Source organism: Camponotus floridanus, unplaced genomic scaffold (assembly GCF_003227725.1).
Source record: "Camponotus floridanus strain SB8 unplaced genomic scaffold, Cflo_v7.5 scaffold42, whole genome shotgun sequence".
Classification (NCBI taxonomy): Eukaryota; Metazoa; Arthropoda; class Insecta; order Hymenoptera; family Formicidae; genus Camponotus; species Camponotus floridanus.
The window spans coordinates 319,175-334,447 of NW_020229570.1; the positions used below are offsets into that span (position 1 = coordinate 319,175).

Below are 15,273 nucleotides of genomic sequence, written 5' to 3' on the forward strand. Positions count from 1 at the left end.
CATTGATTGGCTGCGGGATAATAATTTTTTGAATCTTTGGAAATTTTCTCTCTATCCCGCAGCCAATCAATATGCTTAAAAAAATTTGTCGAACGACAAATGTAATATCGGCCTGAAGGTCGGGTCTACAATAGGCAATTTAAGCCTTAAGAGACTGACCAATCACAGTTAAGTATGAAGAGAATACTCAACTGTGATTGGTCAATTTCTTAAGGCTTAGGTCTTAAATTGTCTATGTAGACATTGTAGACCCGGCCTAAACCGTAATCACACTAGAGGTTGCGGGCTTGGTTGTGGTTGGAATTGACCAATCAGAGTAGCCGGCTGACAAATTGCTTTGTTCTGATTGGTCGATTTCAACCGCAACCGAACAATCTAGTTACTTTAGGCATCGATCAATGTCCAACTGTCCTCTTTCTGTAACGCGGCCAACACGTGCACTACAGCGTCTTTCCTCCATATCATTTGCAATCTGAAGTTGTTGTACTTGCGCCATTTTTTCTTCGTCGTGTGATGTAAAAGGAAGATGGAAGGTTATGTCGCGTCTTGCTGGGAATCTCGCGCGATAAATAGTTCACGGTAGTTTTCGTTTTTGACGTATTATTGAATTGCGCGTGAAATTAATTAGTAGCAATGAACGCGAAGGAAAATTCTACGGCGCCGACGAAGAACGCGAGCGCGCCGAACGCGAAGCCCTACGGCAAGATTGTATTGACGTTGCAGAATTGCCTTCTGCCCGAAGAGAAGCTTAACTCCACTCCGTCGCACCTGGACGGTCTCGATGCGGAAACCGAGACGGATTTGCGTATACTCGGATGCGAACTTATACAGACGGCTGGTATCCTGCTAAAGTTACCGCAGGTAGGTTTCCATATCTTCAAAATTCGGAATCCCTAATCTTTATTCCAATTTACATACCTGTACATTTCTCTAAACTTGGAGAAACTACCGCGCACTTTCACTCTTCTTTTAATCTGATCCTATCTTTATTCGATATTAATGTGTATAAATTCTGTGCATTATATAAAACTATTTGAATGATTTAATTTATTTAATTGATTTTTACCTTTTATTCATTTATTTCCATTAGATTAAGATGTATTTACGAATTATATTTTACAATGAAGTTTTAAAGCAAAATTCAGTTACTGGAGCAATATGCAAATAAAATATGTAAATTGAAGAAAATATTTGAATTTTGAAAAAAATGTATGCATTACATGTATTCGGTGTTATTTTTTTTTTATAGAATTTAAAAATCGAGACAATAAAGAGAGAAAAAGAAATTTTAAAATACATTGCTTTGATATTTATATTGATTTACTTTGAATTTTTTTAATATACATAAAAATACTACTTTAACCCTTTGCGGACAGAACTTATGTCTGTATATTGTTCATTTCATTCAATGCAAAACTGACAAATAGCTCAAAATGTATGTACTTTCCAGAGTCTCGGTGGCTAATGTAAACAAATGAGTGGCAACGTGTGCGCTGGATTGTCGACGTGTGTCGAACAGCACAATAGAAGTATATGGCCATGGGAATATCTCTGCTCGTGAAGGGTTATCATAGTTAATGTGTCAAAAGCTGCAAAATGCTGCAATCTAATCATTTTCTTTTTTTTTTTCATATGTTTAGGTTGCAATGGCTACGGGACAAGTAATATTTCAACGATTTTATTATAGCAAATCTTTAGTTAGGCATAATATGGAGACAACTGCAATGGGTTGTATATGTTTGGCTAGCAAAATCGAGGAAGCACCTAGGCGTATCAGGGATGTCATCAATGTTTTTAATCACGTAAAACAAGTTTCTAGCCAAAAGTAAGTTTACTTTTGTCTCACAAATATAAATAATTAAGATTACAAGATGTGCAATACATAGACAAGAAAATAACAATAATGAAAATAATCCATCTTTATGATTTGTTTTAGAGCGATACAACCTGTGATTCTCGATCAGAATTATGTAGCACTGAAGAATCAGGTAATTAAATCGGAGAGAAGAGTATTGAAGGAATTAGGTTTCTGTGTTCATGTAAAACATCCTCACAAGATCATAGTTATGTATTTACAAGTATTGGGATATGAGAAGAACCGTTCACTGATGCAACAGAGTTGGAATTACATGAACGACTCGTTACGCTCTGATGTTTTCTTGCGCTATCAGCCGGAGACTGTGGCATGCGCGTGTGTTTATCTCGCCGCTCGTCAACTGCAATTACCACTGCCCACATCACCCTCTTGGTTTTCGTTATTTAAAGTCAGCGAGTCATCAATCAGAGATGTGTGTCGGCGGATATTGCGCCTTTATTCGCGACCGCGTGTGAGACCCGAACAGCTAGAGAAGCGTGTCGAGGAGCTGCGACGTCAGTACGAAGAAGCTAGGACCAAGGCGCGTGGTGGAGATGTCGATGGGCACACACCGAGTCCACCGCTACCGAAACATCATAACGCTTGGGGTGGATTCATCAGCCGCAGCGGTACTCACGCCGCTCCCGAAAGAACGAAATCACCCAGGTATGATAATGCACGTAAAAAAAATAAAACCTAATGAATGTTCATTATAAAAATTCTGTCAAAAATATTGTCTAATTATTTTTAATTGAGAATACAGTACATGCTAAGATAACTGTTTGCAGTTTGTTTTTAATAGCGATATTTGCTAAATAATATTGCATTTCAAAGATGAGAAAAGAAGATATTGATCGATTGTGTCAATATATCTCAATATTGTCTTTCAGGCGTTCGAAATCCCCAAGTACTTCCCCATCACGAGGCGAAGGGACAAAACATTCCAACAAACGAAAAAGACACAGCAGAAGTAGATCCCGAAGTCACAGTCATAGTAGATCTAGCAAACCTAAAAAGACGCAGCGAAGACGATCAGGCAGCCATAAATCATCCCGAAGATCGCGAAGTTACAGATCACGAAGTAGATCTCGAGATAGGGATTTGGAGAAATCGAGCAAACATCGCAGTAAGCGCAGACGGCACTGAACGTGGATTGATAAATAGAAATTTTGTATTATTCTACAAAATATTTCAAGAATAAGGTGGTACACAATTGTAATGAACTTGTAATATAGAAAAACTTTGTATAGGCCTCAATTCTATTAGTTTATTTTAAAATTAACAAATGGATTCAGTTTCTAGATTATTTTATGAAGAATTTCATTACATCTGTTTTGATAACATTATATATTGCATTTTCATTAGCTAGCATTTTTATCATTTACAGATGCATCATTTGTATTTAAAACTATTACAAGAGAGGAATGTAATTTTTTTTAAATATTGAACATATGACTTTTTTAAAATACTGAAGTATTTTTTATGCTTTGTACAAATTCATAGAAATTTGTCAGGACAAAAAAAATAGATAAATCAAACACTTGTACACTTACACATTTGTAAATTTTTATATTGACTAATAGATTCATAAAAAATGTTATTTAATGAAAGTGAAAATGTCATAAATAGTATTTGTGCATGTAATATTTATGACTTTATTATTTCAAGTTATATAAGTATTTTTTATGTATATATGAAGGATATCATTACTTATAAGATTAAATTTAAATAATTGCATTATTCTCAAGAAAATATTAATTTATCATGCGAATAAATTTTGCAAAGCTGAGACACCTCAATCTCAATCAATGCTTGATATATTAAGATATAAAAATAGAAAGGTATGTATATAAAATACAATACGACGTAAAAAAAATAAAATTTTATATTCATATCCTAGGCTGTATCATCTTAAAGAATCCTGTAGGTAGTGCCTTTTTTTTCTCAGCAGCAATCACTGGTGAAAAGTCTAGAACAAGCAGTTGTGGGAGAAGATGTATGATGTAACCCCTGTAGCAGGGAACATCCTCAATTGGATTACCATGTAATGTCAACGATCTGAGATTTTGCAGTTTTCTCAATCTCAGAGTATCTGCAATATTTGAAATTTTGTTGCCATGCAAATAGAGTATCTTCAAATTTATAAACTTCTCAATATCTTCTCCAATTTCGTTTATCTCATTAAACGATAGATCCAACCAGCTGAGATATATTGGATCATTAAGAACTTTATCGACCAGACGTTGAAGGCCTTCCATTGAAGTCAATAGATTGTTACTTAGCCATAATGTACTGGTCATGTAACGATCCTTAAACGTTCTTACTGGTGCTTTTCCCGTACGTATTATTTGTGCACGTTTTTCCATCAATTCTGTAAGCATAATATATATTTTCAGTAAGTGATTGTATAATATAACAATTATTGTTGAATAGAATATTTAGAATTGACTTGTAACAAAAATTTGCCTTTAATGTGAAAAGAAATATTATACAAATGTTGATATATTACAATTTATATTGATAAAAAAAAAAATATGAAAAAATGACATTTCTCTTTTTATATATGTAAATACCTTCCATCGTGGTGGCCTTCCTAAATGATAAATCCAATGGTGGAGCGATCAGTATTTCTTGTCGTTCATTTCGCTTGTAATCTGACGTGTGATTCTCCGCGGAATGATTAACGTTCATTGCGAATAATCGGCTTGATCAGTAACCTTGTCAGATCTTGAAAAACATTCGAAGTTCTTGTTGTTTTTGATGGCATTTCAAGTTTATATTTCGCGGTTCATTGCCAGTTTGCCATAAACTACATAGTAATATGATAGTCTTTCCTCATATTGAACGTGAATTCCAGAAATTTTCTATTCGACAGCCAATCGATTATGTCCTGTAAGGATGCACGTGATCAAAAAATGAATTGATATTTTTATTTTATTTTTATTTATTTATATTATATTTTTATTTTTAGTTTGATGTCTTTTGACACTGGAAAATAAGCGTGTTAAATGAAAATCCACCTTAATCTATCTATATGAAATGGCCATATGGGTTTTAAATAGAAAGAGATTACACAGAAGATTGAAATTTGATCAATCAGAACGAATAAATTTTAGCTTTTTTTGTTCTGAATTTTGTTCAAATCCCAATCTTCAATTTTCAATGCCAAGGAAAAGTTTGGCAGTCTATATTTTTTAGGTTTATGTCTTCAATATGGCGTCTACTTCTCGTTCCTTATCACGTGATCAATTTTAAATTCTTCGCGTCCACATATTCGCATCCGTTGCAGGAGTGAGGAAGTTTGAAAGCTCTGATTGTTTTTGTCGAAGATGCCGCGAACGAAGTATGGACGAAGAAAAACTAAATCGACGAACGACTCTATGAAAGAATACGATATCTTGGCACAAACCTTCGATAGGCATGTGCAATTACGTATTGCTAAATTAGAACGCGATGCACAAGCGGAGACCAGGAGCTTCGAAACTTTCATGGACGTTATAATTTCTCGTCTACCGATGGTAATACGTCAGATGACATTGGGCGAGATACTCGGTTACACGAACGACAATGATAATCAACACGAGAATCATAATGACGAGGTGAGCTCATCGATCAAGGATTACATGCAGCCACCTGTATTTAACTCTAAATTTAAACCGAAGACGAATTATAAGACTGCCAAACGTACCACCACCACCACTGATGATGGATACGGGACTGAGAGAGGTACTAGTGTGGACAGCACATCGCGAGTTACTAAAACAGAACCTAAGAAGCTAGAAGTACCGACAACAATGAGGAGAACACGTAGTTCTACTAGAGCAAGTAGGACCCAACTCAGCGATATCACTCAGAAAATGACAACAACTAAATCCAAGAGTAAGAAGATGGATATGTTTAAGACACCAGCACCAATAAGGTCCTCGAGCAGCATATATGATGTAGTTACACCCAAAATCAAGCCGAATACACCATTGAATGTATTGAGACGTCCACGGCAAGGAGAAATGGTCCTCAGCATGCAAGGCAGTCCATTATTGGTCTCCGCTGTTGTTGACGAAAAAATTGCTAATATTAATGTACCTTTGGCTAATGGCAATGTGATGTCCTTGTTGCCTCAAGAGGGATTGCGTATGTCACATATTCCTCCATTGGATTCTGAAACAATGCAACAGTTGCAAACTCTTAAGAATCATATTGAGAAAGTTATTGCATTGAAGTAACAGTGTAAAATGTTAGTAAACAAGTTATTATTTAATGTAATAATTATATCATGAAATAGTTTCATACTCTTTGCTTAGCTATATGAAAAAAAATAATGTAAAATCTTTTCTCTTTTTCTCAATATTTTTAATAACTTTTATGTATTAAGAGCACTTTAAAAAATTATTATTTATTATTAATAATATCTTCTATATGTTTCTTGAATAAATAATAGAAATAATTCTTTTCAATGTTTTATTTCTTTTCAGGAAGGATTTATTTGAATTCTGAATTTTAAGACATCAGCGATTGAACAATACATATGACAATCATAGATCAATGTCAAAGATCAAGCTTGTTAAATATAGAAAAAAATTGATAGTTTTAACTTTTGTATAACAATGTGATATCTCCTTTGTTGCATCAAAAAGGATTTTATGTAATGTTGCATGTTCCTTCATGGAAAAATCGTTGGATTTTGAAATAATGCAGCAATTGGAAACTTAGAAGTCACATTGAGATTATTAAAGTAGTGATGTCAGAATTATTAATAAGTTAGTATATAGTGTAATATAAGTATTTTGTGAAACATTTTTATACTTTTTTATATTCACTTGTCCAAACGAAAAATAATATATCTCTATAAAGTGAATAATGAATCTCTTTCCTTTTTTTCATTTTCATGTTTCAATATCTTTAATAAACATCTTTTAAATGAAGAGTGCTCCAAAAAATTATCTAACATTGATAATATTTTTATGATGCAGATGCAGATGCAGATTTTTTCTACAATAGAAATAACTTTTTATTGAAGTACAAAAAATTTATTTGAAGTATATAATTAATAGAAAGAGATTCTTTACATGTTAAATATTTACTAACTATAATTTTTTAATTTCTTTGCATGTTAAATGTTTAGCAATTAATAAGTGTAAAATTGCGATGTTATGATTTTTATTGAGAGGAAATCAGAGGAAATCGAATTGACGTATAAACTGATTAAAATATACATCTATCATATGAATGTTTATACTATACTGTAAAATAGGCACACATTTATAATGAAAATTATATAATAATTTGTATATGTAAATTTATGTGTGTGTATGTATGCTGTGATTTAATTAATTCTTTCACTAAATAATTCTTTATCTGCTGATCATTCTGTGAGTATCATGTACAGGAATGAAAAAAAAAGATATCGCATTATTTTTATTATTAATATATAATAGAAATGTCTATGAAAATTCATGTTTGACATATTCATTGACGAGATTGTTATCCAAGACAGGTAGCTATGGACTAAAATTGTTAATATAAAAAGGAATCTCATTCTTATAGGAGCTAGAAGATAATTGAAGAGTGCTGACATTACCAACTGTTTTGAATTGCTGCATCGAACATAATTCGTGATCTTACGAGTATTTCAATTTATCTTGCTATTGTCTTATTATTGAAAATGTACAGATTTTTTATGTAGCTATTTCAAAAATAACAAAAACATGAGTGTTTTATTCTAAGAATCGCAATTTTATTTTCAACGATACAAAGATCTATGTACCTACAATAGCATATAACGAACTTTTTTCTGGTCATGTTAATTCCTATAAGGCAACCTTGAACAGCAATTACTGGTCGATGACATAGAGGCTGCGTTCGTTTTGACGATTTTAGCGCTGAAAGCATCGCTCTATCTTCGTTTGATATTCGATGTGGAACAAAAAAAAGACAGAATGATGCTCACAGCGCGTAAGCGATGCAGCCAGAATCAAGTCATATATATAGGAGGAATGAGCGAAAACATTACGGTGCAGACGATACCTTCTCTCTCGCATAGTTAGTCTGTAGCACTTTTGCGCATGCGTCAAATATATATATATATATATATATATATATGCGAGAGAGAAGGTATCGTCTGCACCGTAATGTTTTCGCTCATTTCCTCCTACTGAACTGGCAATATAGGAGTACTATATATATATGGATCAAGTGGATCGACTAGCTGAGCTGCTTGATTCATTCTTTTTATCTCCATGTTATCAGAACGACCAAGTGGTGACAGAAAAGACGGGTTTAGAAAAATCTAGAAGGTTTCAGCTGTGCCTGTCATTATTCCTCGGCTTATTCGTGCTCATATTCAGTATTACTCAGGCTTCAAAAGCCACAGTGGCTCTCTTAAATATTTGACAATTGCACATTTCACTGCCTTTCACGTTCGACATGGAACAAAGAGATCGCGATCAGATAAACTACTGTTGCGACAAAGTTGTATCTAAGATTGATATGACAAGACTCTTGCCAATATTGGTGCAAAACAAGGTCTACAACAACGATGACACAAACATGTCTCGCTGGATGGTGAGTTTTATTTATTCTATTGTTAACTACATCGTCTGACATACAGCAAGTTTACAGTCATCATTTCTTTTCAAAGAGATGAGTGATAGACACGACAATTTTTTTTACCAACTATCGACTGCTTTTTCTGATATGTTCTCTAAACAAGCAAGCTTTTGCTAGCAATTGCTAAAAAAAAATAATGTATTAATTATACTATTGATTGTTGCACATTTTTTCGTTATTTTTTTCTTTTAATTTTTACAAGATTTATGTAAGAATAATACATATATCTTTTAATAAAATAATAATTTGGAAGATAGATTTTTGAACCTTCGAATTTAGCTAATTTACATTAAAATATAAATTTATTTAAAAAATGTTGGTTGTGATATAATATGAAAGCCTATTTTTTATTTTTTTTAAATTAAATTGAAAATTGGCATAAAAGTTTAGAGAATTGGCTCTTATGCCAATTTGTAATTTAATTTTTATTTTATTTGAGCCAAATTCCTAACTATCAATTATTTTTTAAATAATTCTAAGCATAATTTTTACTTTTTAAAATAAATAATGTAAATCTTTAGTTTTACCAAAAAGATCAAGTGATTTTTTTTATCAAAATCGAAATTACAAATAAATTCAATATTTTTTTCTTTATTCTCTCTCTATATAAGATAAGCAGTTCTAAGAAAAAAATTATTAGAGATTCTCTCTTAGATAATTTTTTTTTAGAACTGCTTATCTTGTAGAGAACAAAGAAAAAATATTTAATTCTTTATACGCAGTAAATACATGAGTCATATTCATCATTTTCATTTCACATTTTTTTCTTTAAGTAATAAAATAGAGAAGCAAGCTAAAGATAAAAGAAAAGAAAATAATTTTAAGATATTTTGATATGATATGATTTATCCTTTATGCAAATCGGATTAACTGAGAATTTTATTATTTATAGTTTATGATATTTTATATCATATATATCTCAGGATGTCTATTCTCTGGAATATCTGGAATTCTCAGATATTTCTTTTGTACCTAAAAAAAATGAGGAAATTTTCAAATGGAATTTTATTGGAACTTAGTAAATTAAAAAAAGAATTTTCTGATAATTTTGCTTTTATATTGTAAATAGTTAGCAAACCAAGCGAATTATGCATTTAGAATATACTATAAATATGTATTTATTTCTATTTTTATACATTCAATGTTTTAACAAAATATTGAATACACATTACATATTCTTTATTATAGTTTTTAAAAGAATGAAAATGTTATACAAGTGAAACATATTTTATCTTACAAAAGTTATTCATTTTTTTTCAATATATTTACAAATGTAACACTTGAAATTTAAGCAATTGTTTTTTCTTAATATAAATCAAAAACATTAGAAAAATGCAATAAAAAAATTAACTTTAAAAAGTTACACCAAGAAATCTTTGAAATATTCTTATCTGGTATTTTGAACAAGCATACCTGGAAAATCAAAGAATTTTAAAGAAATTTTTTTATAAAATTTGAATGTGTATGTATGTGTGTAGACACTCTGTGTATGTATATTCAATTATCTTTTTCAAGTCAATATTTTTTCAATCAGTTTGGATAGATACTACGAGGACTATGCGGAAACCAATTTCCAAAATGTAGATTTGTAAACTAAAAACAGGGAAAGACAAACATTTTATTATGTACAAATATTATTTACATATTTTTCGACATAATCATCATTCGAATTGAGACACAAGCTCTTGTATGCCTTTATTAATGTACATACATACAAGAGCTTGTGCCTCAATTCGAATAGCGATTATGCCAAAAAATAATGTATATATGTAGATAAAAAAATAATGTACATACGTAGATAACTTTTGTTTTTTCTATTTCTTGTTTTGTAATTCTTTCGTTCTACTGGACATAATTTTATCTCCTATTAAAGATTGATTTCCGAATATATATAATTCTCGTATAATTAAACTGAAAGCTCGTAATAGTATTTCCGAATATATATAATTCTCATATAATTAAACTGGAAGCTCGTAATAGTATGTATCTAAATAGTGCAAAATACCATATCCATGCTAAAGTTCGTAAATAGCTTGAGGAGTAGGGGGGGGGGGAGTAATAATACAACTGCATAGCAATGTGTACCTTTATGAATGCAATGTCCTCTTTTGACAATACTTGAGGAATGTCGTACGAAATTCGTGTGGACGCTACGGTCCTGAATGTCATGAAAGTAATCATAGGAGGAATAGTCTCGTTATAGTGATTACATTTAGAGTTCCGAATCGTGCACTATTAAGAGGATTCTATTAGTAAAATGTCATAATTGTATTTTATACATAAGTGTGTTCCATAAATTTAGTTCAAGGATTGTACATATTAAACAAGTAAAAATGTTATGTGAATGTATGTCGCACATATAATTTTTTAATTATGAATAATAAAAAAAATACCTGAAATGAATGAAGCTTGAATTTCAATATATGAGCACATTTTTTATTTTTGATCCAAATGAATGTTGATATGTACAAAGCGAACAATAAGTCTCTTTATTATATATATAATGAAGAAATTTATCATTTGCTTTGTAGATACCTGACCTATTATTTATATATATATATATATATATATATATATATATATATATATATATACATATATAGATTAAAATCTGTTTCAATTTAATTAAATCAAATAATATTGATTCAATCTCTGAATTGAATTAATTAGAATTAATTTAGTGGCAGCCTTCAATTAAAATAATAAATACAGACTATATATGTTAATAATATTTTTTTACTTGTTTTTTAATAAGTGCATTTTTGAAAATATTTATTATTATTGTGCATTTAGCAATCTGTATAATTCCTGTTTCATAAATGTGCTTCAAATATAATGCTGGAAAAAGATAATTGACAACAACAAAAGTATTCTAACGCTTATCATTATTTTCACAATATAAATTGTTAAGCATAGAATTGTTAAACATATTATTTCTTTGTAATAAATATAAGTAAATATGAATACACATATATACATATCTATACACACATATCAATAATTATAGATTCATGCGATAATAAATTGTCAATATCGCTATAAAATAAATTGTAAATATTGTGCGAAAATTCGCAAAGTGTAAATAATTAAGAAACAAATGCAAATTAATTGATATTATAGAAATTATATATCATTATGTCTGATTGCAGAAGAATACTATGGACCCAGATACAATCAAAGTTATATTTTTAACGATAAAAACACGAGGACCACATGCATTTAAAAATTTAATTCTTAGTTTAAGACAGACTGACCATGAAAATGTAGCTGATATATTAGAAGGAAAAATTAGCATAAATAATACGAATAATACAAGTAACACAAGGTATATTTTAATTTTCGTCATTAATGTTCATCATTAATTTTCTCTGAATGTTACACATTTTTTGCATGATGTATAATAAAAACGCGATGTTAAAAATTGTTTAAGTATTTATATTAAAAAGATTTAAATTTTAAATTACTGTGTCTCGGTTCTTACTTGTAAATTTTATTATTTAATGATTGTTAATGCAAATTTTACTATTTAATGATTGTTACTTAAATTTTAGTCTTTTTCTTTAATTTTTTCAATTTTGAATATTAATGTAAGCTATTTTGCTGAAAAATAATAACGAATTTGATTTTGATATTAATACTGAGAATGTAGCATAATCATAATTATTGTAAACATGGACATTTCTAATGATTTTAAATGAACATAAATAATATATCATTTTTATAAACAAATGCTAATTTGAAGTAAGCTTTTAAATATATATATATATATATATATATATATATATATATATATTCAATTTTAAGTATATTCATAAATATATCTTATTATATAAATTATATAAATATATTTAGATACATATCTATCCTTAGATACATATCATTCTTTTTAATTTAAAACAATCTGTTATGAGATTAATATTTCATTAATTATTATAACTAGTATATTCAAGGGAAAAAATAATAGTACAAGATATTTTGTTACAATGTATTATTAAATAATTAAGTATATAGATAAAATAACTTTTGTGTCATCAGTATTTAATGATTATACAAAAATGTGTAATAAGGTTGTGTAATTTAAATTTTTGAAAATTATTTTCGAATTTTTTAAAAATCTCATTATATTTATAATATTTCAGTTTTAATCAAGAAGACAATTCATTTATTAACCATTCGTCTGATAAGCCTCTAACAATAAAGCTTTGTAAAGCAACACGATTTTTAGATCGTGAATATCATGATCTCATTGAACGCTATCCCATGCGGAGTAAACCTCGTGGTTTGGTTTTGATAATTTCAAATATTGATTACAAACTGGAAGATAAACCAAGATTTTCGGCAACACATGATGCAGTTAATTTACAAAAGCTTTTTGAAGAAATGGGCTTTAAAGTTATTGTACATCAAAATTTAAACGGATCGGTATGTACAAACTCATACACTATACTACCTACATTAGGAAAAAAAATTATATATATATATATATATATATATATATATATATAAATTACTTTAAATAATTTTGTTTATATTAGTATGACAAAATTAAAGGTAGATTTTTACTAAATAAAATATATTTAAAAGATAATCATAAAAAATACATATCATTTATATTTTATGTACTCGTATATTCTATATATTTTATACACACGCACGTGTGTAAAATATATAAAATATATATAAAATATAAATAATATGTGTGTATGTATGTGTATATATATTTTTTTTATATTTCCTTCTCCTTTTTTATTAGCAAATAAATGAGGTAATAAAAACATTTTCAAAACATGATGATTTGGGAAAAGTCGACTCGTGTTTTGTAATAGTTACAAGTCATGGTACTGAAGATAAAAATTCTAAGGATAAAGAAAATAACACAGAAATTCAAGGATTGGATTTTTCTACTGTAAGCAAGCAAGAAAATTATGAAAAAGTTCTGTGTGAAGGTATTTATGATTATTTCACTGCAGAAGCCTGTCCACAACTTGCAGGAAAACCAAAGATATTTATTTTCCAACTTTGCAGGTATGTAGTATTATTAAAATTATAATTTCTTGCAGTCTTATATCAATGCATTTATGAATAGAAATGGGATATGTATCATTTCATAGAGTTGTATTAAGGTAATAAAAATTTGATAACTTCTAAATCTTTGTCAAAAATATTAAGAAAATAAAGTCTTTCATTCTTTTATAATTACTCTTATCTTTAAAACTGTTCAAATAAATAAACATTAATATGACATCGTAAGTGTATATTAGAGATGTGTAAACACATTTTTAAATTGAAAAGTTAAACTTTGTAAAAATTTTTTTATGGCTTAATGAAAATTTTTGAAATTCTGTTGTTGCAATAAATGGCAATATTTGTGTACTTCGATGAAATTTTATGTAGATTTTATTTTTTTATCTGCAAATGTACCAAAATCTCTATATAAAAAACAGTATCTTTTTTCTTCTATATTTCGTTATTTATTCTATTTTTTTCTCCATGTTTTTTTAGAGGAAAAAGAAAACAAAACGCTGTATTTCACTCTAGGACTGTCACAGATAGTATCATTTCTAATCCGAATAATGAATACAATATCACACATGAATATAATACATCTAACTTATCAACAAGGAATTATTCAGATATGCTCATAGTTTATTCTACTTTGCCTGGATATGTATCATATCGAGATAAAATAACTGGTAGTTGGTTCATACATTACCTTTGTAGTATATTCATGAATTATGCTTACAAGACTCATATTTACGATTTATTTACCATGGTAAATATTATGAAATACTAATAAAATATAAAATAATAGTTTCTGTAAGAAATTCTGTAAAAATTTGCAATTAATGCAATTTACAGGTTGATGCACATTTGAAAAGGATCAGAACGGGATGTAACGAGTGTCAGACATCATCTATACTATCATGGGGATTTAATAAACATTGTTATCTCAATCCTGGCCATTTTGAATCATGACAATGAAGAAAAAAAGAGAGTGACTTTATTACGCAAGCAATAATATATGAATTACATATTTTCATATTTTGATTGCCAATATTTTAACATATTTAATTTTCGGTGCAAGTACAGAACATTTTTATATTGTAAATAATTATCAAATTTTATATAAACTTTTTATGATCTTTTTATGGAAAAAGTAAATCGTCTCTAATTCTCTTTTTTAATTCTTTTATATATATTTGTTATTATATTGTATACTAGATTATGTTAAAATAACGTAATTTAAATCGACCACACTGGCAATTTATTGATTGGTAAAGAATCACAACGTTTCGACCATGGGTTTTGGTCCTTATCAAGTGAAAATATCAGTTAACCAATATATAGTGAGAAAAGAAGAAATCACATGTCAAGATCGTTATGTCACATTCAATTTTTCTCTTTGTGTCTGAGGTTGACATGACGATCTTGATATGTGATTTCTTCTTTTCTCACTATATATTGGTTAACTAAGATATTTTCACTTGATAAGGACCAAAACCCATGGTCGAAACGTTGTGATTCTTTACCAACCAATAAATTGCCAGTGTGGTCAACTTAAATTACGTTATTTTATCTACTGGCAATATTCAAGAATTAGATTATGTTGTTAAGAATATATATTTTTCTCTTTACTTATGTGTTTTTTTTTATTCTATATTGATTTTATTGTATTTATCCTATTCACTGTTATTAATAATTTTCTATATCATATGTAGTATCGTATGTTTCTCTATATTACATTCTCTTCAAGATTAGCTTCATTTTTTAAACTTAAACCTCTTCCTTTCTCCTTTAGGTCCTAAACTGTT

At 29.1% G+C, this 15,273-nt stretch overlaps 4 protein-coding genes across 6 annotated transcripts; 3 read left to right on the top strand and 1 right to left on the bottom strand.

Moving 5' to 3' along the window:
• The first annotated feature begins 450 nt into the window (after positions 1-450).
• Positions 451-3,112, top strand: LOC105257087 (cyclin-L1). Of its 2 annotated transcripts, none has more exons than XM_011267468.3 (4): positions 451-861; positions 1,641-1,825; positions 1,937-2,521; positions 2,746-3,112. In XM_011267468.3, the coding sequence occupies exons 1-4, from the start codon at positions 634-636 to the stop codon at positions 2,999-3,001; spliced, it is 1,254 nt and encodes a 417-aa protein (XP_011265770.1). In that variant the 5' UTR covers positions 451-633; the 3' UTR covers positions 3,002-3,112. The 2 variants fall into 2 exon arrangements, with proteins under 2 accessions (XP_011265770.1, XP_011265777.1); XM_011267475.3 differs by having other exon boundaries at positions 674-861; positions 1,451-1,825.
• Positions 3,113-3,617: 505 nt separating this feature from the next.
• LOC105257068 (leucine-rich repeat-containing protein 51) lies at positions 3,618-4,733 on the bottom strand. The gene is made up of 2 exons (XM_025411704.1): positions 4,429-4,733; positions 3,618-4,226 (listed from the first exon to the last, which is right to left on the bottom strand). The coding sequence occupies exons 1-2, from the start codon at positions 4,544-4,546 to the stop codon at positions 3,745-3,747; spliced, it is 600 nt and encodes a 199-aa protein (XP_025267489.1). The 5' UTR covers positions 4,547-4,733; the 3' UTR covers positions 3,618-3,744.
• A 333-nt stretch (positions 4,734-5,066) lies between these two features.
• On the top strand, positions 5,067-6,623 carry LOC105257075. Of its 2 annotated transcripts, XM_011267453.3 has the most exons (3): positions 5,067-5,454; positions 5,518-6,089; positions 6,328-6,623. In XM_011267453.3, the coding sequence occupies exons 1-2, from the start codon at positions 5,185-5,187 to the stop codon at positions 6,076-6,078; spliced, it is 831 nt and encodes a 276-aa protein (XP_011265755.1). In that variant the 5' UTR covers positions 5,067-5,184; the 3' UTR covers positions 6,079-6,089; positions 6,328-6,623. The 2 variants fall into 2 exon arrangements, with proteins under 2 accessions (XP_011265755.1, XP_011265748.1); XM_011267446.3 differs by having other exon boundaries at positions 5,071-6,089.
• A 1,365-nt stretch (positions 6,624-7,988) lies between these two features.
• On the top strand, positions 7,989-15,096 carry LOC105257064 (caspase-3). Its single transcript, XM_011267419.3, has 6 exons — positions 7,989-8,416; positions 11,611-11,786; positions 12,601-12,883; positions 13,215-13,486; positions 13,964-14,234; positions 14,321-15,096. Exons 1-6 carry the CDS (start codon positions 8,279-8,281, stop codon positions 14,435-14,437), a joined length of 1,257 nt encoding a protein of 418 aa, XP_011265721.1. The 5' UTR covers positions 7,989-8,278; the 3' UTR covers positions 14,438-15,096.
• The last annotated feature ends 177 nt before the right edge of the window (positions 15,097-15,273 follow it).